The sequence below is a fragment of the Phascolarctos cinereus genome, unplaced genomic scaffold (genome assembly GCF_003287225.1).
Source record: "Phascolarctos cinereus isolate Bilbo 61053 unplaced genomic scaffold, phaCin_HiC Scaffold_9;HRSCAF=440, whole genome shotgun sequence".
In the NCBI taxonomy this organism is placed as follows: domain Eukaryota; kingdom Metazoa; phylum Chordata; class Mammalia; order Diprotodontia; family Phascolarctidae; genus Phascolarctos; species Phascolarctos cinereus.
In genome coordinates this window covers 109,023,613-109,049,844 of record NW_027556402.1, presented here as the reverse complement: position 1 = coordinate 109,049,844, position 26,232 = coordinate 109,023,613, and the positions used below count along the sequence as shown (strand labels likewise).

General features: G+C 35.7%; 1 protein-coding gene across 1 annotated transcript in view; it reads right to left on the bottom strand.

The window, feature by feature from the left end:
- NR3C2 (nuclear receptor subfamily 3 group C member 2) overlaps positions 1-26,232 on the bottom strand; it is a 390,834-nt gene that overhangs the window by 75,255 nt on the left and 289,347 nt on the right. The window contains 3 exon segments of the mRNA XM_020994026.2: positions 6,586-6,730; positions 8,303-8,527; positions 8,530-8,646. Of these exon segments, the coding sequence (XP_020849685.1) occupies positions 6,586-6,730; positions 8,303-8,527; positions 8,530-8,646 (487 nt within the window).

The following is a 26,232-nucleotide window of genomic DNA, read 5'->3' as shown; positions in this document are numbered from 1 at the left end:
TTTACGATATCCTCAGTGGGACAAATTCCTTCACAGGTATAGATCAAAATCCCTCTATACCACTTCATCCTGCTAGATTTTAAATCTCCATTTCCCCCACTAATCCTACGTAAAATAGCTATACAACTAGAGGAAAGCCTTCTTCTTGTTCTCTGGGCATCTTCTTCTTTCAGCATCTTTTAATACCTATACCCACTTGTGGGTTGTCCATGAATCAGAGGGCAATGGGAAGATGTACTGGGAACATTACCAAGCTGAACCACACTGTCAAAGGTGATTTGTGTAGAAGAAGTGTCATTAAAAATATACTTCAGTGTTATTGCTAGAAAAAGAGATAGGATTGTCAAGCTGTAGGAATAGGGATGCATTTATGAAATTTTGTAGTGTTAGCTGTTTTTAATATGTATTTCATTATAAGGAAGTTCTATTCCCAGAAAGATTTGCTGAGGTATCACTCAATCCTCTCATTAGCAAAGACTTTTCACAAAAAGCCAAATGCTGGGGGCAAACCAAGTACTCAAAGTTCAGCAAGAGGCAGACAGCTCTGCCCCACTGGCCAGAATGGGCAGAGGAGAAAGACAAGCCAGGCCTCACCACTCCATCTGCATCCGGCTGTCTCTTGGGTCTTTTGTCTCTGCCCCTCCCCCCAACCACTTTCTCTGGGCACTGAATTTGGGTAAGAAATCATGCTCATTATCCAGGTGGCTGGTGGTTTCCTTGAATGTTTTTCTGAGGTTCCTTAATGAGTCACTGAGACTGCCCCAGTCACTTAGTTTTCCATCTCCTGCTTTACAAATGCCTTACACTTTTTTTTGGAAAAGTTTTTGAAAGTTTTTAAAGTTTTTGTCATCTTTGTATCTTCAGCAACTGGAATAGGGTCTGGTACACCGTAGGTACTTAGTAAATGTTTGTTGAATTGAATTAAAACATAAAAACATGAATAGAAAGGCCTAAATGTAAGCTCTGACTTGGCAAAGTAACAGCTTTGCAAATTATTTTGCATTGGCTCCTTCTCTCAAAAATGCTGGCACATAAACTTTCACATAGTTTCCACTATAATTCTTTGAATCATTTTGCAAAAGCCTAAGGAGGGCAAGGGACCAATGCCCAGAGCTTTGTATGGGCTCTCCTTACTCTATTTCAGGATGAAAATATCAAGAACAAATTGGAGGTGGTGCTAGAATTACTTGAATGCACATAAATTTTATCAGATCATTTGCCACTGTTCGGATGTGAAACAAAAAAGTTTAACTTCACTTGTATGGACTAAATGCTCATTACTATGATACAAATTTAAATACCAAAAAGAAAAAAATCAGAAAATTCACAAGTTAAGATTCTCATAGTAACTAAAATATACTAGACTGAAAGTAAGAGACATTTCTTGGTCCATTAATGGGAACCCCATGAACTTCATCATTATTAGAGATCTGCCTTGCCTTTCTCCTGTTTCTCACAAAAAGGGTTAAATAACATCATTTTGAATTTCATGACAGAAAATATCATGTTATCATAGTTCCACAGTTATAAGGGAACTAGATTCCATCACAAACATACCAAAACCCCCACTGAAATCATTCTAAACACTGTAGAGAATCAGTCTTTTGGACTGGAAATTTGTATGGTTGGTTTCTGTCCACAGCTGTATATAGCTGGAAAGGTTGAGCAGCTGTTTTGTAATTAAAAGGCTTATTATTATTCTTATTTTTTACCCTCTAACACACAAAAGAAAGTTTCACAAAGGTGTTATTTTAAAAATTACAGATAAGATATTGTTTCAGTTTAATGTTAGGTTTCCCTGGAGATCATAACAACTCATATTTGTATTTTCTTCACAATGCTGAAGTATGTAATACAAATTTTATTATCTTAATTTTATAGTTAAAAAATTCAGAAATGTTAAGTGAGTTAAGGTCATATAGTTTGTAAGTAAGTGTCATAGTCAGAATTTGAACACAGGTCTTTCTCACTACACTGATATGTCTCATTTTTTTGGAAGAATATTTTATTATTTTAAATTTTGAAGTCTAACTAGAAAACATTTTTAGCATAGACCATCTAAAATTCAAGGGAATTTAATGTTTAATGTAGAAGAAAGCCAAAACAAAACAGGGCAAAATTATGTAGACTGAAAAACCTCTTAGTGAGAGTGAATGCTTCCCCATTTATCATTATTTTATACACATGTATATACATATGCATACACACATATATTTTATATATGTACATGCATATATGCATGTATATGTGTATGTGTATACACACAATACATTCACATATATGTGTGTGTATATGTGTGTGTGTGTGTGTGTGTGTGTGTGTGTGTGTGTGTGTGTGTGTGTGTATCTTGTAAGACTTTTTGGATTACAGGACTACGATGTCCTTGGAATGTATCCTCCCAGACAACATCTCATCCCGCTATTTTGGGGAGGTAGTTCTTTTGTGCTCTGGCTATACCCTCAAAGAATCCAAGATTTTGTAAGGAGCTCAGAGATAATTTAGTCCAACTCAAGCTAAAAGGTCAGTCTCTTTTTATAACACCTTGGACGTGTAGTCATCCATTTTCCATTTTAAGAGTTTGAACATGGGAGAAGCCAGTCACTACAACTCTCAAGGAAGCACATGCAACTAACTGTCAGGAGATTTTAAAAGTCTGTCTTCTTTGTAGAGTCAACCTACTCCCTAGCACAGTGGCGCCAATCTTTGGGACCAAGAGGCTTAATCAAATCTGTCCTTGGCATGATATTCCTTCCAATATTTGAAGAAAGTGGTCATATTTCCTTTAAGTCCCCTCTTCTATAGCCCAATTTTTACCAGTTTCTTCAGATGATACTTGCAAGTAATGGATTCAAGTCCCCTCATCATCCTGGTCACCATATCCTTCCTAAAATGTGCTGTCAACACCTAAATGCAGGACTCCAGAACAGAAACCAACTTCTTTGTTCTGGATGTTATATTACTACAAGCACATCCTAAGATTGAGCTAACTTTTGTGAATGTCACATCATATTGTTGTCATCACAAAACAATTCATAGGTTAATTAAATGACTTGCCTAGAGACACGGAGCTAGTCTATACCAGAGCTGAGATTTAAACTCATGTCAACCTGGCTTTGAAATTCAGTCCTCTACTATACACACTGGCATCTCATTCCCAGATTCTGCATGTGTTAAATATCATTTCTTTCATATAGCATGTATTCAATAAATATTTGTTGATATGATTTCACCTAAATGAAAGAGCCATTGTAGTAAGCAAATATGACCAATAAATAGCTCGAACACCAAGAAAATCTAGTCAATGAGATTAGGTTAGTTTTAGGCTTTGTTTTCTTGATTTGAGGACAGAGCTTTAAAAAGTCTTAAAATCAATAATATATTTAAGGTACAGTGTTTTTAAAATGCCAAAGAATAAAGCTTAATGAGCTACAATTATATCATATCACTACTTTTTAAACTTTTTTTTTTAAGAACCATGAATTAAGACAACAATTCATAACCTTTTTGTATTATGGAACCCTTTGGTAATATGGTGAAGATTATAGACTCATTTTCAGAATAATGTTTTTAATTCATAAAACAAGACACATAAGATTATAAGGAAACCAATTATATATTGAAATACAGTTATAAATATTTAAGAAAAAAAACAAATTCATAGACCCCTGTGAGATTTATTCATAGACTCCTAGGTGGCTGGGGATGCCAGGTTAATGTGTCTAATTAGACTATGTTTTCATTTTCTCTGCTTCTATTCCATTTCTAGCTATTGCTAACCAACTACCACTCAGAGGTTTGGTAAAAAGAGCCTAGCTGTAGCAGGTGAACACCCTGGCAGAGAGACAGGAGGCAACATGTTCTAGGCAAGTCAAACAACTACTACCTTCACCCACACCTTGACCACCATCTCCCCAAACCCTGTGAAGACAGCCTAGGCCCCTGGCCCCAGGAGCCTTGGGAATGGCAGTGACCTCCCAGCCCATCATATTTCCTTCCAGCCCAGTACTTAACAGCAATCAATCAGGAAAGAACCTCCTTATGACCACCAGCAATAGCATCTGGCCAATTGCCACCAACCTGTGGGTAATCTCAGGAGCCCTGGAGGTGGTAGCATCTCCTGGATACTGGTCCAGCTTTTCATCCAGCCCTTATGGCCATCATCTGGGGAGGCAACTCCTCTGAAGAATGGCCAGAAATCTGTACAAACAACCAACTACCACTCACAGATCAGGAGAACCAGCCTACCTGGAATAGTAAGGCGCCCTGAACAAGGGATAAATGCCAGCTTGTGTCAGGCAGGTCAACACACCACAATCTTGACCAGCTTCTCTCCTCAAACCTTGATGGAGACAATTCTAAACCTTGAACCCAATAGTTTTGGAAATAGCAATGCCCAGTGCCCTCAGCCATCATCCTGGGGAATAACTTCTGTGGGACATACAGCCAGGGAACTGCTCTTTCAGACCCAGAAAAGAAAGTTCTTGTCACCAAAGTCTTTGGCACCGACAAATGGTTCAACATCAGAAACTTATTTTATCAGTGGAAATGACATTGAAGAAGAATCATCACCATTGGCTTTGCTGCTGAATCCTAAGAACCATGGGGCCTTTCCATGTGACTAATAGCTGAAGCCTTCCATCTGAGTTGTCTTCCCCATTATAATGTAAGCCATCTGAAAGCAAGGACTGTTGTACTTTCCTTTTTGCTTCCCCGGCACTCGGCATAGTGATTTATACACAGTAAGCACTTAATAAACTTGCTTCATTTGTTCATTCATTCATTCAATCACCACTTTCTCCACTGATTTCAGCAACAGAAAAGGAAATATAAAGATCATGACCTTTTATGTATTTCTATTCCTTATCTTTTTGTGTTTCCTTCAAGACTTCAACAAGACTAATACTGTCAAACTACCAAAGTTCAGGTGTTTCTCAACTTCACAAAATTTTAAGGATTTTCTTCAGTTACTAATAACCCTCTCAAAGAGAGTTTTTACCACAAAAGTCCTAGCCATTGTCAAATGATACAACATTAGCAACAGATACAACTTTTATTAATGGAAAGGACATCACATAATACGCATCTTTGCTACTACATCCCAATATTCTCGAGCCTTTCCATCTTATTTGCAGCTAAAACCTCTTATATATGTTATCCTCCCTATTAGAATATGAGCTGCTTGAGAACAGGGATGCTTTCATATTTGTTATCTCTAGTGTTTGGCACTGGAGTAAGCAGTTAATAAACTTGTTAATAAACTTAATAATGTACACTTAAACTTTTTATTCTTTCATTCAATACCCTTCGGTTCATGAGTGCCTCTGGTTTTATGCTCAATTAAAAAGGAAAATACATGTTAATTAAAATCAAAAGGGACATAAGAATAAACCAAATGACATCAAAGATGACATTTTGATGGCACTGATATTCTACTGTGGGATAAAAAAGCATGATAATGATCACTGATAAAACCACTATCAACCCTTTTCTTTCAATGTAAGAAATTTTACTATTCAATGGCATTTAATTTGTGCTGTAAGCTGAACAAAACTCATTGAAAATGTCCATTTCAGTCATCAGCATATGTTTATCTCTTGTTCATTCATTCACCATACAGCCAATGTTGAAGCAGACTGTCTCTTGGCTTCAGTTCATATTTTTGAGAGTAAGTATTTATGATGTAAATAGCAATCATTCCCAAAAGACAGGTAAAACTAAGAATCATCAAATGATGGTTGTAATCCTATTCTGACATAACGGTATAAAATAGTAGAAAATTCAGGTGAATTGATGCCATTTGCTTGTTTTGAATCCTTTGAGTTCACCTTCTTTTATCAACAATCCTTCTCCCTTTAGCTTTCTATCCTAACAAATCCACTATTTTCATACCTCTAAAGAAAGCCATCTGTTAGGATAAAGCTGTAGCACTATCATAATTCAAATACTCCTTTTCTTTTTAAGTGTTTTTTGACCCTACAATTATAGAGAAACACCTGGATATAAACATAAATGAAATCTGCTAATGTGGCATGCAAACAATACTGAAATGTGAACTTAAAATAGGAAAAAATGCAAAGCCAGGGAAGAATCCATTATGATTCTTTCAATCTCTTTTAATGCATCATAAAACTGAGTATGTTTCACTACAGAAAAACATTTTGGCTTCTTTTATGATTTCAAAGAAGGATAATTATGATTGTCATGAAAACACATTGAGCATCTGTATACTGTTAACAAAAGAGCCATTATATGAATGCTTATAAAAACTGGCAATTTAAACATTCAGATTTCCTAGAAATTAGATATTCTCTCCAATAGAGCAGATACCAAAAAAAGACTGTTTTCTATTAATTGTGGCTGTGTATCAGTCATATTTCAGAGCCAAACAGACCATCCTTATTTTGGGACAACTGTCACATACTTAGAAGCATACATTATATCATTTTGTTAAAAGTAGTTTCATGTTCTCGATTTAAAAAAAATACCTGGGTCAGTAGAATCTTCCTCATATAGACATACTTACTTAAAAAGCGTAACAAAGAATTACTGAGTTTGTTATATGATAGCTAATTGATAGATACTTACTCATTAAAGACTAGATCTGGAGCAAAATAGAGAAATTGGCTGTTTGTATGTTTGTAAGACCTCCAGCTCAAGGCAAATGATGATAGACACATCCAAGAATACTGGATTAGGGTAATTTGGTCCTCAAGAGGCAAGTTTTTAAATCCTGGAGAAGAGAACAATTAATTATAGAACTACACTTTACAGTTCACATGCTGTCCATGATGAAACACCTCAAGATGCCCCAAAGTGCTCTTTTACCACTACTAAGCTCAATTCACCAAGCCTTGAAGAAATTCGTTCTACGTGGTCAATGCTGAATTAGTTTATAAACATCTTCAGCTGTTGTGGGCAGTAAAAATCTAAGTGGAACTTAGCTGGGGTGGTTCAGCTTGACCACTGGTTCAAAATACTCTTTTATCCTGCATAAATCTGGAAATTTTTCTCAAGCCCTATTTAGTAATATGTACAATTACTAAACTCAAGATGCATTTGTGATCACGATCCTATAAAATTCAATATCAGGGCATCAATTTTATACACTAAAAACAAGCCTTATTTTCTTATTTTTCTCTAAATTAGAGCAAGACTGGATTCTTGACAAAATTATGAAGTAAATTAGTTACTTTTGGTGTTCCTCTTTGCAGTGCTTTTCTGTCCTTTTTTGTTCTTCTTGATACCACCTCTCAACTCCCCTCCTTTTATAACACACACACACACACACACACACTCGTGCACACAATTACTTCATGCTGCTTTGACAGGCAGTATTCCAACCTCTACATCTGAACCTATCCTGATCCTATTCCTAATTTATCCTAACCCCAATTCTTCAGTACACTGCTCTCAGTTAAGTGATAGCCAGAGCAGAAATGTTTCTGAGTAAGTGAACATTTTTGATTTAATTTTATTCTTATTCCAAACTTAACAAACAAAATGAGCATTTAATACATATGTTGCAGAAGAGAAGATCATATATGGAATTGCATGTCTCCATTACATAGAGCATGCTTTTCTTTTTATGTATACAATAAAATATATTGTATTTTAACTTTATATAACTTTAAAGCTGTTCTGCCTGTCTGTGACTCTTTCTGACCTTCTTTCTGCATTTCTCTCTCTCTTTTTTTGTGGGGGTGGAGGAAGGGGACCCTACCTCTAACTCTCTTCTTCCTATCATCTTTCCTCTGTTGCAAAAACAAAAACAAAAACAAAAAAAACACAACCCTGTGACAAACCATGATTCCAGAGAGAAAAGAAATAAACATATTATTCACCTTCTGACAGATGATATATTCCAAGATGCAGGATGACTCCTACATTTTTGGACATGGCCAATGTGGATATTTGTTTTCATTGACTATATTTATTTGTTACAGGTGGAACTTTTGATGTTCTTTAATTATACTCTACAAGACTGCTACCTGCTCAGGCTATACATGGAATTCTTTTTACCTATGGGCTGTACTCACTGGTAGGATACTCTGTTTATCTACAAAAACACACTTTCCATCCATTTTCATCATCAACCAAAGGTTGTGTGTGTGTGTGTGTGTGTGTGTGTGTGTGTGTGTGTGTGAATAAATATATCCCATCCCTATTCAGTTGAAATTCACGCTACACTCTATTTTCAATATATGTTTTTCAAAATGGAAATCTGATAGGAATAAAAATAAAACTACGGACAGATGTACATAGTAAAGAAGACTGAAAATCATGGAATAAAGTGAACTCCTACCTGGTAGTACCTTTGCCCACTTTACTACTTGAATCATCTGCTTGCCAGCCAGGCGGTTTAAGGTAGAGAGTAAGTTCTCTGCCGTGTCTGGTTTGGAGCCATCATAACCTGCATATACAATTTCTGGTTCAATGCTTTCAAGGACCATCACAGGTGAAGGCGTCAGTGCTCGTGATATTGTGGAGAGCTGAGGAACGAGTGCTGTGTTAACAGAGGGCTCTTTGACGGTGCAATATATGTTGTCCCTTCCTCCGGGCTCTGGGGAGGTGGTGGTGGAGCCTGCTGCGGGGGCTGCTGTTCCTCATGTATTCCTTTCAATTTTCCCAATTTCTTTGACTTTCGAGCTGAAAGCAAAAAGAACTTGTTACAAATGGTAAAGAAGAGTTTATTTATTTGCTCCAATGTGGTTATAAGAAGTAAAAATAATAAAACAAAGCATAACAAGGAAACATATACACTCAGAAAAGGAGCTGAACCATTCACATAATGGAGACAAGGGGTAACAGATGCACACTAGGTGCTGTATCAGTACCCACAAAGCATGAAGGATCTAGAGCACAGCCTCCATTATACTGGACAGATCCTCTGTGGAAGATCTAAGGGATTTTATGGCACAGGCATTTATTTGTGAGTTGCAATCTATATTAGGTAGAGGCAAATCAAAGATTCAAGAAGTGTCAAAATAACAAGGTGCATCAAATTAATGCTTACTCTAAGATTTACCATTTGAATACAGAGATTTAAAGCATACATTTACCATCAGACCTCACGTTATAACAGTGGAAGCAATCTTTAAAGTTTAAAGACAATATGTGACAAGCTTAAAACTGCAGGCTTTCAATTACACAGGCTCTTGGGAATAACAGAGTGCAGCACAGAGCTAATAAATTAAATACATGATAAATGAAATATATAATCAAAACACCTCCTAAGAGCCAATGATTTGTGTCTTCTCTATGAAACTTAGAATTAAGAACAAAAATAAAGATAGTATTCTTTGTGCTTCTCTTTTTACCTTGCTCACTCTGATGAACCTTCCCTCACTCTCACTTGACTCTTCCTGAATAAACACATGGGCAATTAGCATGATGTACTTGATTAAATCCTGTACTTATTTTTCTCCTATACTGTTTTTCTCATTTCCCTGATGACACCAAAAGCTTTTGAAGACCAGGGGATGATGTTTTATACTTTTAAAAATGCCTCATTCCACCTAGGAAAATGTTATAACTACATCATGTAATAAAAAGTTTTTACTGAAAGGATGCCTATCAAATGGCTTCAAGCCAGACAACACACAAGAAGAAATTAATGCAAACACCTTGTAATATGTAAAATGGACAGTCCAACTAATGAATCTATAGAAGTTCTTAATACAGGAGCAAATTAAAGTCTTGTTCAGAGCAGTGTGTGATACTCAACCTTCTAACTACATTTGAAAATCTATTCTCTAATGCAAATCAAAACAACTCTGAGGTACCACATCACACCTATCAGATTGGCCAACATGACAAAACAGGAAAATGATAAACGTTGGAGAAGATGTGGGAAAATTGGAACATTAATACATTGTTGGTGGAGTTGTGAAATGATCCAATCATTTTGGAGAACAATTTGGAACTATGCCCAAAGGGCTATAAAAATGAGCATACCCTTTGATCCAGCAATAGCACTCCTAGGGCTATATCCCAAAGAGATCAAACAAATGGGAAAAGGACCCACATGTACAAAAATATTCATAGTAGCTCTTTTTGTGGTGGCAAAGAATTGGAAATTGAGAGGATGCCCATCAATTGGGGAATGGCTGAGCAAGTTGTGGTATATGAATGCAATGGTATAATATTGTGCTATAAGAAATGATAAACAGGCTGACTTCAGATAAACCTGGAAAGACTTTTTTGGTCTGCTGCTGAGTGAAGTGGGCAGAACCAAGGTGACTTTGTACACAACAACAGCCACGTTACGCGATGACTAATATTGTTAAACTGAACCCTTCTCAGCGTTACAAGGATCTAAGACATCTCCAGAGGCCTCCTGATGGAAAATGTTGTCCACATCCAAAGAAAGAACTATGGAAGTCGAATCGCTATTACGTATTTTTACCTTTTGTTGAGTTTTGTTTCCTCTTTCTGATGGTTCCTCCAATTGGTTTTAATTTTTACTTACAACTTCACTAACGTGAAAATATGTTTAATAGATGTAAATGTAAAGCCTGTATCAAATTGTGCGCCGTCTTGGGGGAGGGTGGCGGGGAGGAAGGAGGAGAAAAATTTTCAACTCAAAAGCACACGTAAGTGATTGTTGATAAATCAAAATAAATTAATAAAATAAAAAAAAGAAAGAAAATCTATTCTCTACTCTCCAGTCTTTCCATCCATTTTAAATACCAAATTCATTTCTATTCACTGAACAGAATGGACAAATGTGATATTCAAATGTAGTATCATTCCATGTATTTTAAAAGAAATATTTTAAAACATAGAATCAATACATCTTAGAACACTTACCTTTTCCAAGCTACTTCAAAGGTTGTACATATGACTCTTTGAAGTCATGTGGAGCCAAAGAAGAATGGGGTATTGCACATTCTTACTCTAGTTCAGGGTTCTTACCCTAAAGTTGAGCATTTTTTTAAAAATATTTTTTCTTTTTTATATTAAATTGGGCAGGTGGAAGCTAATAAACAATATTTTGAAAACTTCATTTCAATACAATTGCTTTCCTTTGTAGTCCTATGCATCTTGTTTTATGCATTTAAAATCATTATTCTGAAAAAGGGTCCATGGGTCTCACCAGACCAAAGGGGTCCACGACACAAACTAAAGTAAGAATTCCTGCTCTAGTTAGTTTATTCCCATTGGGCTCTTATTACAGAACCCAAAACTGTTGAGGAACTGTATAACCTTCTATTGTTCACTTTATCCTCTGATGGTGCACTCTATATATAAGTTCTGTGCTGATCTAAGAAGCTCTTTAACTTCCTACATACTATGCCTGTGCTTATTTGAATGACCATTAGAAAAATGAGCAGACATATTAGAATTATGGCTGTCTATATTTATATACACATATATGTGTGTGTGTGTGTGTATATATATCTATATATGTGTGTGGGTGTGTGTGGATGTATATATATATATGTATATATATATATATGTGTATATATATATATGTATGTATATATATATATATATGTATTATTATATATATATATATATATATATATATATATATATATATATATATATATATATATATATATATATAACACACATACCCACACACATATATTTCTTAGTAATTCAGGATAACTTAGGAGAAGAGCTGGTCTGAATTATCAAAAATTCTGAATCCTAAAATGTTTTTAAAAGAAAATAAACTATTACCTTTGAAGATATACCATAACTGAAATAAGTCTAACAAAAATTGCTTGAAATTGCTATAGGGAACAAAGTAGGACCTATAATTAGCTTAACAACCTCAAATAAAAAGCAGCTTCTAAAGTAATAGAAACTAGTTTTTGTTAAGTGATTGAACATTCTTATAAATCTTATTTATACAGTTAATTTGCCTAACAAATCCTTCCCACCCCACAAAATTTAGTTTACTTTAGCTGCCAAATTTCCACCATCATCATCACCACCATCAACAACTTTTATATAGTGCTCCTGGCATTGTGCTAAGTGCTTTAGAATTAATATTTCATTTGATCTTCATAACAGCCCTAGAAATGAGGGGCTATTATTATCATCCTCATTTTACATTTGAGGAAACAGACAAACAGAGGTGAACTGACTTGCCCGGGGTCACACAGCTACAAAATATCTGAGGGTATATTTGAACTAAGGCCTGGTGCTCTTATCTGCAATGCCATCTACCTGCCCATATATTAAAGCCTGAATAAGTGAGGTTGTGCTATATTTATCTTTTTAAACCACAACACTCTCTATTCTTATTAAGATTAAATCTAGTTCATAACAATCCCACTCTTTCCAGGATTTACAACAAATAGCAAAACTGAGTATAAACTGTTCGAACATAATAATTGTGGGTAATGTTTGTAAAACTTTTTTTATAATAGCTAACATTTATGTAGCACCTACTATGTGCCCAGTACCATGCTAAATGCATTAAATTATTTTTACTTGATTATTTCATATTAATTATATATTATTATTAATTGTATATGTATTATATAAATATATATTATATTACATTTTATATTAAAATTATTTGCATATAATTTGAGTTTGTTTAAGCTGTTGTGTTTTTTTTTGTTTTGACTTGTAAGGCTATTATGAGAAGGACCAGGTATGTCACATGATGCAAATTACTTGGTGCTTTGAGGTATTCTTAAATTCTAGTTCACATAGGTCTTTATTCACACATACACACAAAAAAGGCTATGAGATTCTGTGAAGATGAAATTCGTTTTTAAAAGAGCCTTTATGAGATCTTTCACCTAGAGCTGTATGGGACTTCGAAGTTAAAGTCCAACCTTCTCATTTACAAATGAGGAAATTCAGCCCCAGGAAGGTTACTACCCCAAAGGTAGTAAGGGCCAGAGGTAGGATTTGAACTCAGGTTACCTGACTCCAGAGCCAGCGTGTTTTTTTTTTCTTCTTTCAATATAATACACTGAATGTAAAATTTATGACCCAAATTTGTAGAGCCAACCAAAGAGAAAACAGAAGGATTTTTAATTTCTGTTACATTTAACTTTGAGAAATAATTTTCTGAATACTTTTGGGGTATTTAATAATAGGATGATAATCCATATTTATTTATTTCTGATTTATTTGCATTTTCCATAGCTCACTTCTACCATCTCTTATGCTCTCCAGTTACTGTTTGCTCCTGAGAAATAAAAAGTACATCAGTAATTATCCTTATACTGTCCCAAGTAGAGTTTTTAAAACGCCATTAAAGTTATAAAGCTTCTCTAGCATGCAAGTAGTCAGGAATCTAAATTGTGCCGAAATTGGTACACAGTCAAAGTTTCCTAAACCAACTTGCTATTATGTATGCAAAAGTAGTATAATAATCTTATACATTTTTCATTTTTGTCTAGGGAAATGTCTAATTGTAATTCATCATTCACAGTCTTTCAAAGGCTCTAGATTTGCTCAGACAGGGTTTAACTGGGAGCTGATCCCAAGAGGGTCAATTTCTCTTCTTGGCTCACTGCCTCCTACTTCATAGTGGCCTGAAGTTTCTCAAGATATATAGCAAAGTCTAGGTTTTTTCCAAATGTGGGTAAAATGGGCACCCAGCTCCATCTAATGAAAGCATTTATAGTACCAAAGTATATCAGAAATAGGACAATCTTTATTTCACAAGACACTTCAAAGAACTCAGGTGTCTACTGAAAGATACATAAACACATAAAGAACTTAAATAGTCCATCATATAACTATGGAAGGGAACTATTTTTGGAATTGCCAACAGGTCAACACCTTGACATTATTTTAAAATCTCTCTCTCTTACTGACTTCTCCAAAGTTATCTCCTGAAGATTCATCCTACCATATTGTGGTTTAGGAATCACTGTTGTCCCTCCACCCATCCCCTCAGACATCAAAAATAGTTTGTGTTTGCTGAGCAAGTAATCACATTCCCATTGGAACTACATTGTCTGAGTAGGTCACTGGCTTTGAGCTCTAAGCAGGAATGCTAATCAGGATTAAGTTCTTTCTCCAAGGGGCATGATGAATCAAGAAACCTGCTGCTTTGTCTAAACACTTATATTTTCAAACTCTTGTACTTGGATACTCTTGAACTCTTAAGTTACCTAGGAGATAGCTCCCAAGCTGGTGTTTCCTAGGACATCTCCCTTCTCTGACTGGAGGACATAAATTCCATGATCAAACTGCCCAAGAAATTAAAATGCCTCCTTCTTTACATAGGGAATTGCTGTTCAGGAACACTGTGATCCTCTCAGGTGATAGGCAAGTTCACGTCCACCCCTGCTCTAAGCTATCATCAAATTTTCCTGAAGAGAATTGTGTATGAAATCACATCCACTCGCAGTTTAAATGTAAGCATGGTGTCTACTTCTGCCACACACTCCTGTGACAAGTCACAATCAAATGCTCCCAGAGATGTAACACAGGTCCACTCTGTGCCCACCTCCAGACAAACAACAAACATCATCAATGCTTTGCTGTCCACAGGCCTAACAGTCAGAGAACAGTGCACAGAAAGAGAAAGATGGAGATAGGAATAGAAACAGATGCTAGAGATGCAGAAGAGATGTTTCATGGCTTATTTTTAATGTACAATGGGGAAGGGCCACTCTTTGAAGATAGTATATCACTCTGAGTAGCAGTTAGCTGATCATCTTGAGTTCCCTGGGTCCTATCAGGAAGGCGTTGGTTTTTTTTTGGGGGGGGGTTGCCCACATTCCAAGAGGAAGTGTTCCTATAAAAAAACCAATCTTGTATGATCTTGTCAAAGAGACTAGGGAATTTCAATAGACCTGATATTCCCCTGAAAGGCTCCATCACATAATGGTTAGAGCATCACAGGATTTAGAGCTTATAGGTCACCTGGGCCAAATCCTTCATTCTGTAGATGATAAAAGTGTGGCCCAGGGTGCTGAAGACACCCAAAGTCAACCCTGCCAGCAACTGGTACAGCCAGGTCACCAGGTCATCAATCTAGTGTGACTCTACATCCAGAGTTCTTTGAATCATGTCCCTTCCGAACTCTTTTGTGAATTTATTTTGACTTTATTGTTATTATTATCATACTTTCACTTACCATGTATATATGTACTCACACATATACATATATACATATGTGTATATATGTGTGTTATGTGTGTATATATGTGTGTGTATATATACATATATATGTATGTGTGTGTGTATATATATATGTATGTATGTATGTATGTAGGTAAGTATGTATGTATGTATGTATGTATGTATGGAGAAAGAGAGAAAGAGAAAGCAAACAATTGGGGTTAAATGACTTGCCCGGGGTCACAGAGTTAGTAAGTATCTAAGGCCAAATTTGAGCTCAGGTCCTCCTGACTCAGTGCCAGTGCTCTATCCATTGTGCCACCTGGCTGCTCCCCCCCCCCCCCCGCCTGTTAGCATTTATATTTAGATCATTCCTGCAGAACTAGAAAATACTTCAGAGGTTACCATGTGGTTCAACCTTTTCATTTTTTAGATGAGGTCACTGAAGCCCAAAGTGGTTAAGTGATCTATCCAAAGTCACACAGGTGAGTGGCAGACCCAGAATCCGATCACTCTGGATCCAGTGCTCTTCCTATTGAATCATTTTGTTTTGATTTTACTTTCTTCCCTAAGCACTGCTTTGTGTATCTTCCCACATTTCTTTTTATCCTTCATATCTGTAATTTAAATATAATTAAATGTTTTACTAATGTTCTTTCTACATTGCTCTCACTTCCCCTGACTCCCTTCCCCTCAAAACCCATTTCCCTACATGAGCCCTCCCCAGTAAAAAAGAGAGACAGTTAAAAAGAGCAAATTAACCCACTGGCCATGCCTGGCATGGTGTCACTCTGCAACCATAGTCCATCATTATAAGAAGGAGGGAGGAATGCTCCACTGTCAGGTTGCTGACAATTTCTTCATTGTTTATGCTAACTAGTTTTTCTAAATTCCCAGTTCTAATACTTTAAAATAAGTATCTACTAATTCTTTAAAAATTTCATTCTCTTATTAAATAGTCTCTTATTTTTTGGCCTCTGTTTTAAGAGCAGGCCTAGCTTAAAATAAAAATATACTTAGAAAATGACTTTCTAGCCACACTTACTTTTTTTGGTCACAAATTTCCTAAGAATGGTTTATGTCACCCAAACTTAATTAGTATAAAGAAATTCTAGGACTTATCACCCTATGTTATGTGTCACTAAATTAATACTAAGTGAATCTAAAATTTTATACAGCAGATATTAGCCACCTGTTATTGCTGTTCATTCATTTCAATTATATCTGACTCTTTATGACCCCATTTGGAGTTTCCTTAGCAAAGATGCTGGAATGGTTTACCATTTCCTTCTGCAGTGGATTAAGGCAGAGGTTAAATAATCTGGCCACAGTTACACAGCTAGGAAGCATGTGAGGCCAGATTTGAACTTGGGTCTTCCTCACTCCAGGCTCAACACTCTATCCACTGAGCCACTTAGTTGCTATCTAATCATACTCCTGTCCAACTCACGGTCCATTTGTAAGTCAATCCTCTTAGACATGCACACTAATGAACAACCTTCCCTCTAACTGCATATCATAAGCTTGTCAATAGGTATTTTTCATCCACTTGGTCTTTCTTGTGTGGATTGTTGGGCCAAACTCTTTTGAATGATTACAGATATCTTTCAGGAGAGGTTCAACAATATTCCAGGGCTTTATGCAATCAGTACAATTTCATCTATAAATAGGAGCAACTAGAGTACCTCATAATCCACAGAGAATTCCTCTTCAAGTTGGAGTCTACACTGTACCTCCTTCGTTATAATGGCAAAAATTTTGGGGTGCATGTCTGTCTGTTTTATCCCTTTCTTAAGATCATAATAGAAATTATAATACTTCTAATTAAGAATGCTAGTTAACAAGTTAAGCAAATTCTTTCATAGTATTTATGTATTTATATTATTTTAAAATGTTTTTATTTTAAAAGCCTTTAGTAAATAAAATAATAGTTCAGTTTCATATTTTATACTTTTTTATTTGTGTATTGAAATGCTCATGTTTGTTGATATTTAAGTTCACAGTAAGGAAAAAAATTACATGAATTAATTATTAATATGATTAGTAGCCAGAAATGAAACCAAATAAGCCGCCTTATTTATGGGAAGGACAGCTGAGATAGAAGAACTAAGAGAAACAAAAATAGCTGAAACTCCTATAACTGGTCAAACAGAAAAATCTCACTAATTGAAGAAAGCCAAAAGAAATCCCGTGTGAATTTGTAATAAAGAAAAAAAAAGAATTAAAAATTGAAAGCTGCTCGTAGATCCTCCTAAATTACTTTGTATTTACTTCTATATTACTTACACAATATTTACTTATATATGAATCTCTTCCCAACTCCCTGCCCTCCATAAGAACTTTCAAGTCAAGGACTATTTCAGGTTTTTTTTTTTCTTTATAATCACAGGGCACAGCAATATGTCTGCCACACAGAAGGCATTTAATAAACACTTGTTGCTTCACTGTTGAAAGAAAGCTTACACAGGCTGCTTCCTTCGGTAACTATCTACAAATCCTGGTATAGCATTTTGCACATTATCAGTTTGTAACTATGAGTCTACTCTTCAAAGTTCATGCTGCTCACAATTATATTACAGTGCTTTCAGAACTAGGTCTTATACTTGATGGGATACATAAAGCTTACAGAAAGATAAGAAGTTACCTTAAAAAAAAATAACAAAACAATTCTCCGAGAGGAGAAGCTGAAGGGACTGTGCTGATTTGTTCTCTAGAAGAAATGAGGACTATCATGACAATTTTCAGAAGCATGAAAAGAGACAGAACATTTGCTATTATACCCTTGTTCCCTATTCCACCAGAGGACACCACGAGAAGTAAAAGACTGAAACTATAGTAAATGGAATTTAGCATAGACATCAAGAGAATTTCCTCTAAGTTCTTTGGAATGCAGCACTCTAAGACAGTAGACTATATTACCATTGATAAGAAAACTCTTGCTGGAAACATTTAAGAAAAACAAAAGGTAGGGAAGATTCCTCTATCTTACAGTAGGAGAATATAAGTACAAGAGTTTTAGGGAAGTGGTACGTATGAATGAACAAGCATTTCTTGAGCACCTACTACTATGCTGGTGCCTTCTCTCTGTCAATTATTCCCAGTTTTTCCTGTAAATATTCTGTTTGTATATAGTTGTTTGCATACTGTCTCCCCAAATAGACTGTGAGTTCACTGTCATCAGGGACTAAATTTTTTTTTTTGCTTTTCTTTGAATCCCTAGTGCTTAGCACTGTGCCTGGCATATAAAAAGCCTTTAACAAACGCTTACTAACTGTACAATAGTAGGTTTTCAGGGTTACAAATGCAAAAGTGAGACATTCTCCTTAAAGAGCTTATGTTCGAATGAAGGAAACAATACCCATGGTAGTATTGAGTCAAGGGGATACATCTTTCACCTGGGGAGCTGTGGCAATTTTTCTAATAGCAATGGTAGTAAGGATATGAGCAAAAGCAAAAGATGGAAAGTAGGTAATAGGAATATTATCTTGTGGTGGAGGTCAGATGGCAAGATGGCAAGGTCCTGGTTTCCTAGTAGATTCCCGGATGGAATATAAAGTATGGCTTGGGATTGGATAGTTGGGTAGACACAGTAGATTAGGTGAGTCTTCACTTACTCACCAGTCAGGACAGTTCAGTTCCAGGTAGAGCTCCAAAGCTGAATTGATTAACTCCCTGAGGTTCAGGGCAGGAGTCATGGTCTCTGGAAGTCTGTTTAAAGACTGGAAAGTCACTGCTCCAGTCAAAGAAATGGGAGCGAGGGAGGTAATATCAGAGTAGTGGCAACATAACCAGGTAGGCCCTGGTCTTCTGGTGGATGGCCTATTAGACCAAAAAAAGGCCAGTTCCAAAACAACAGCAATTTTCCCAAATATGTGTGTTTGTGTATATGTGTGCATGTGTATGTGTGTATGTGAATGTATGCATGTGTATGCTATACCCAGATAAAGTACAGGGCAAAAAGGCCTTCCTTTCCAACAAGATAAAGTTATGAAAGATATACTAAATTGGGAGTGGTGATTCTGCAAATTTAAAATTCGATATAACGTAATAAAGACCTAGTTCACTAAACAAATCTCACAATCAGGAAGAGATCGAACTCTAGCATTACTTTTTAAGTGGTGGGTCCACTTGGAATTACACCCCACATTTCTTAATTGGTTGTGGATTTGCAGGGAGCAGAAGGGGAAATTAAAAAAGAACAACCATGAAATGACCCTATCATTTTATTTATAATGAAAATGGAAGTTTTTCCACATAGTAATTTTTGTGCAGACAATCCTTGGCAAATTATATACCTTTTCCCTAGCTCAGTTTGTCTCTGAATAATAGGAATGAATTTTAGAGTTAAAAAAATTGATTTGCTTTTATAAGGGAGGATTTTCTGGGAGGAAAACATGGTAGGAGACATGAGGGAAATACATACAATGTAAAACCAAAAGATATCAATATTAACACAAAAGCTATCATTAAAGATACTAACTGATCAAAAGATAATAATATATTTTTTATTTTTAAATTTTTTTTATTAATTTTGAACTTAAATACAAATGGCAAAAAAGAACATTTCCATGTATATAGCACAACATAAAAGGAGAATTCAGTATAAAACTATGAATTTCCATTTCACACTTACTTTTTTTAAAAAAACTATGTAATAAATACTACATATCCTTTTCAGTTACCCCGCTTTCTTGTGCTCCCAAGTTTTCTTTTGTTTCTTTTTCTCCCTTCCTCCCTATACTGCCCTAGAGAGGGCTACCATTAGATACAGTTGTGTGTAATTTGTGCGTGTGTGTGTGTGTGTGTGTGTGTATGTATGCGTGTAAAACCATACTAGACAAGACATACTTCTAGTAATCAGTTCTTTCTCTGAATGTGGATAGCATCTTCCTTCATAGGTCCTTTGTAGTTGAGTATTCATATAACTCAAATTGACTTAGCCATTCGAAGTTGTTCTTAGAACAACATTGCTGTTACTGTGTACAATGTTCTCTTGGCTCTTCTCATTAAAATCTATTCTTAAAAAAGATCTTATACTTTTAATAGTGGGTTGAAGAATAAACACAGAAATTGATTCAAGTCTCTCTACAATCTGGCTCCAACTTATCTTTATGTAATAACTTGCATTATTCACCTTCTTTCACTCATCACAGAATCACAAATCTAAATCCTGAAGGGACCTCAGGGAGACCTATCCTAATGCTTCCATTTTATAGGTGGTTGTTTGTCCTTGGTTTTCAAAGAGGGTCATGATATCAGGAAGGTGATGCCATGACACGCAAGTGAACCGGATTCAACTGAGGGAGGCTGTGCAAAGTCACCGGCCATCTGGGTCCAGTGGTGAATTATAGATCAGGACAACTAGAGATGCTTACAGAGAAGAAAACTGAAGTCCAGGGAATTTGATTTGCCTAAGGCCATCCAGGTAAGCAGTGTTAGAGGAGAGATTTGAGCCCTGGTCCTTAACCAAAGGGGCAGAGCTCTTTCCACTGTACCATACTGGCTCTAGCCAAACTGGATTACCTGCTGCTCTTTAAACTCAGTATTCCATCTCCTCTGTGCATCTGCACAGGTTGCAACCCAAGCATGAAATGATTTTTGCTGCCTTATCTTCACCTTGCAAAGTCTCTCTCTCTCCTTTAAGCTTAGCTCTGGTGCTACTTCCTCCAAAATATTTTTCCCAATCACCACAGTTGCTTGTGCCTACCATCTTCTGCAATGGCCTTCTGCTTTTTGACGGACAGTGTATCTTCTAGTACCATGTAAATTCCATGGGGGCATGGTCTGTTTTTGGTTTTTGTCTTTGTACCTTCATTTCCTAGCATAGTACTTTGCACAGAGAAGCACCTAATAAATATTTGTTCAATTGAATAGAACTTTTGAGAATGTAGATTTTGAAGTGTTTTAGCCACATGGAAAAACTGACTAAAATAAATTTCTGGAAGCTGAATTAATTTTTTTCCCAACTAAATATGTAACTGGTTTTATACTCTCAAAATTATATATTAGTATGTTTTGCTCAGGTACGGCTAGGGCCTACAGATATATGGGAAAATGTAAGAGTCTTATTAGTTAACAGTCTGAGAAGAAATTTCTTGAAATGGCAAATAGTGGAACACAGAGAGTCTCAATAAATTACAGATGATACCCCCTTGGGTTGGGGAAAGAATTAGGGCTTTGAGGATTATTATATGTCTGGACTTTTAAGTTGGAAGTGGGAGCTTCCAAGAGCACAAGAGCTGCTTGCTCTGCCACAATCAGTAGTCCATAGCTGTCTTTACCAAAGAACATTCAAACTTCTCTTTCTAGGGATCTGTGATTCTTTACTTACTTGGTAGGGATCTTAATCTAGGACTATTTCTTTGTTTTCCTACCTCTCCTTCCTAGAGGAATACCCTGATCTTTTTATATATCCTCCTAGCTCCAATGGATTTCCCTATTTTTTTTATGACTTTCACTTTCTCCCAAAACTACATTTACCAGATGCACATCCCACTGTCCTTTCTACTGCAACTAAATAAAAAATGCAATGTAGGAAACCATAATAATCAGCAAATTTTGTTATGCAAAACTCACCAGTACATAAGATATTTTATCTCCAATTCGCTTCTTTTCCCTAAGATAATGTCAATTTTTGATTATTTAAAAATTTCCAGATGTTAACATAACATTCTTAAAAATTTAAAAAACAAAACAAGAAATGTGAAAATTATGTCCACTAAGGAGATGCCTCTCTTCCAGTCAAAAGGTTAATTCTTCTAAAAGATGATGGGTCTGCTTTCTGAGGACTATGGTGGAGAAGAGAATGTATTATATAAGGTACAATCTCATTATGTATGCATGGTAAACAGTCTCATTAAGAATGTTGTATGAAGATACATTACTGTTCAAACAAGGTCAAAGGGGTGAATAAGGCAAGGGAAAGAGGCAGTGAACTGGAAAATATATTACCTAGCTTATTTTACTGTGCCTTTCATGTTCAATCAGTCAGCTTAACAGGGTTAGCTTGTTCAGAACTTGCCAGACACCAAGAAAAGCCCTTGACTTGAAGGTAGGCAATAAAGGGAAACTACTGGTGAGTGGCAAATCAGTATAGAAATGACCTTCTTCAGACAAATACAATATATGAAAATACTTATTTATATAACAGAAAAATTAAGGTATTTAGTCTTCTAAAATAATATTTGTAAAAAAAGTTACTATAAAATTACTCTTAATGAGTTTTCTTAGTCTAGCTTATTTTTTAAAATTAAATTCATTTTTTCAGTTAATAAATACTAATATTCTTTCCTTTTGCCCCTCCACACAAAAGGACCTTAATAACAAAAAACAAAACAAAACAAAACAAAAAAACCAAAAACAAAACCCTGATAAGAAAAAGGTAGAATGAAGCAAAAACCAAAAAGTCATAGCAATCAGGTAGAGTCAAGCAAAGCTTCCCCATTGGTCATGTCCAAAAACATGTCTCGTTCTATATCTTGAGTCCATCACCTCTATCAGGATGTGGAGAGCATATTTCATCATCAGTCTTTTGGAATTGTAGCTTATTACTGCATCAATCAGATTTTTCAGGTCTTGATATATTTTAAATATAAAGTATATTGAAGATAATTTCATTTGTCCACAGCCTTTCAGGAACATTCCAGTTTTCCTCCTTTTCCCAATCTATTTAATTCTCTAGGCAGTGTGCTCCCTTCATGCCTGGATTCCTTGATTCCCTGCCCACTGGCCCAAATACACTGGCTTTATGTTCAGATGATGTTTTTTCGAACTTAAATCTTGTGGATAAACAAAGGATCAACATCAATTATTAGGAAGGAAAAAAATGAAAGGATATTGGTGAAACAAATGCTCTTGCAAAACTATTTTTCTATAGCATTTTTTCTCCTTTACAATATTTCACAAAATCTGTGAGTTGGAAAACACCTCAGGGGCCATCTTGTCTAAACCTTACCTGAACAAGAATTGTCTGTACATCATCTCTGATAAACGGTCACAAAGTTTTCTGCTTGGGCCAGTGAGTCAGAATAGACAGCCTCCCAAACCAGTCCATTCCATTTGGTACAGTATACTGTTGGAAATCTTGTCTTTCCAATCAAGCTTAAATTTGCCTCTCTGCAGCTTCCTCTAGTGCACCTCTCTTTGCTGTCTGTGCCCAGCAGAAGAAATCTAATCCAAGTGACAACCTGTCAAATACTTGAAGATAGCTACCTTCTCCTCCTGTCTCTCTTCTACAAGATAAAAATACCTAGTTCTTTCTACCTAAGACATGATCTTGAAGCCTTCCACCACCCAGAGAACTTTCCTTTGGTCATTCTTCAAGCTTATACAAGTCCTTCCTAAAAGAATAATCATTTTTCCCATTTTTAATAGCTTAATTTTCCATCTAAAATTGGTTATTCTTCCACTTCTGAAATTGCATTTTAAATGAGCATATTCAGGTAATACTTATAAGCAGGTTCATTTTAGTTTGAATCATTAAATGGATCTGTGATGTCACTGATTTCGAAGTTTATTCTAATGACATTGATCATGTGAGATCCATGACTCCTCCTCTTGTGTGTGATTCTTGTCCAGGGCCACAGCTGGTCCAATCAATATGCTTGACTTCTTCCTTGTTTTGTTCTGACATGCTGAGAAAACCAATGGAGCCCACAGGCCATCCACCAATCATCCCTTGCTCCCACGGCATGGCCAGTCCATCATTATTACTGCTCAAACATTTCTCATAAGGCAACTCTTATACCAGCTCTTCTTCAAAGTTATGTTTATCATATGTTTTCACCTGATACCCATTCTGTTCATCCACATTGTCTCTGTATGTTACTTGGGTGACTCAGAAACTATGATTTTCAACAAATAATTCTTAATTCTTCAGAGACTATAGTGTTCCATGACTGATACCATGCAACAAAAATGGTAAAACATTGGCACTAAAATGATGAAAGAAGTAAATAGCCACTCAAAGAGCTTCAGTCCAGGGGTGGGGAACCTATGGCCTTGAGATCCTCGAGCATGGCCCTTTGACTGGATCCAAACATCACAGAACAAATCCCCTTAATAAAAGGATTTGTTCTGTAAAACTTGGACTCAGTCAAAAAGCTGCACCCGAGGATCTAGAAAGCCACAGGTGGCCTCAAGGCCCCACGTTCCCTACCTCTGGATTAAGCCTTAGTCTAACCACCCACAAAGGAAAAACCAAGCGGATGATGCATGTCTGTTGTCCCAAATATGCCACACAGTTGGATAACCTCTTGAGCTTGTCTATCATTACACACATACACATACACATATATGTGTATATATGTGTATGTGTGTGTGCTCTATTAGTAAGACAAAATGGATTTAATGAGGTAACAGAACTTCAGAATTACATACAGTATACTTTCTATGTGTTTCCCAGATGAGCAAAGTTTAGGTGCTATTTAGATTTTACCAGAATCATTTTTTTTTCTTTCAGTAAGGTTCTTTCTCTTTTAAAACTCAACCAGCCAACATACATTTCTAAATAATGAATTAAACAATTTTTATGAATGGATTAAAATTTTTGGGAAAAGTTTAGGATTATTAAAAGAATCTTTTTTTTTTCTTAATGGTAAGCTGGCCTACCCTCCTATTCCTATTTTATTCTGAGCTCAACTCGTTGTCCATTTTGTACTGTCATGACATACACATAAAGAGATATATGCATGTATATACATATATGAATGTATATATATGTACATACACATGTATACATATGCATATATATAAATTTACAAATATATGTAAAACCACGGATACCCAAAAAGTTAAAAATTTGTTTACATGTTAATATAAATATAAGAAAGAATTAGTTTAACAAATGAATTACTTAATAGGGTACCACTATTTAAGAAAAAAATATTTTTAAAAGCCTGAGGAATCAGAGATATGTTAAAGTTTGTAGTTTTGATACATTTAAATAAATAAAATTCAAACATTTTATTCCACTGACATTATTATAGACTGAGGCTAAATTCAGAACTATTAATAACCAACCATGAATATACTAGTGAATCTAGCCCCATCTTACTCTCTCTCCCCCCAATAAAAACCCCATACTGAGATCTCCCTCAGGATATAAACTAAAGTGGTCTGGAAGTTCTCAAGGACAACTTAACCCCTAGAGGTCCCTGAAGACACACCTAAGAAAGCACTTTTTCTGAGTTTGTTCCTTATTTATTTGCTTCCTTGGCACTTCTAGCTTAAGGTGAGTTAAAGTAAAATTTTGTCTACTAATGTGGTGCATTAACTGAATGACCCCTGTGATATCACCTTATTGGGTATAGGATCACTACTGAAGAAATACACCCTGTCTGATGTCAGAGAAGGCTGCCATTACAGTCAAGTCAAAATAGGTCTGGAAACAAAATAAAACAAAACATGACTGAGTGGCAAATTTTATTTATAATGCTGGCTTCTATTTTTCATTTGCTATTATGACTTGGGTCACTCAGAAAAGAATCTAATTCTGAGTTCAAACAACTTCCTGGGAAGACCTTGCCATTTCAATTTTTAAAATTTACTTGATGGTTTTCTTCTTGAATTATACTAAAAGTACAACTATAACAAAAGTCTAAATAAAACAGCTATTTTTTTCTTTTTAAATAAAATGAAGTTCTCAATTAAATGCTTTTTAATTTTTAGTCAACACTTGTAATCTTGGCTATTTCGTTTTGCTCTATGAAGCTGAAATGCAAGCACCCAAAGCATACTCTCCAGTAAGTCCTTCTGCATCCAAAGAGATAGATGGGAGTGAAAGCAGGTGACATACAGCAGTAATTTAAAAATCAAATAGAAACAGAGGTCATTAAACTATACATAAGGATCCTGTTGGGCCACATATTGACTTAGAAAACCACATATTAATATTCTATGCTTTGTTTTGTTAAATATTTCCCAATTACATTTTAATCTGGTTTGGACCTTGGGAGTGTTGTGAGTTATATGCTTGACACTTCTGGTCTAAAGAGTAGGTTAGAAATATGCTTATTTTACACTTAATAGATAGATAAAGGGTCCGTCTCTGAAATTATTGCTATGGAACTCAGAATCTATGTTAATAGCAATAAAGTAAACACTTTAAAAAACTGACACTAAAGTCATAATAAAGTCATAAAGTCAACTACAACACGACCAAAAGTTGGACCACTATTTTTAAGA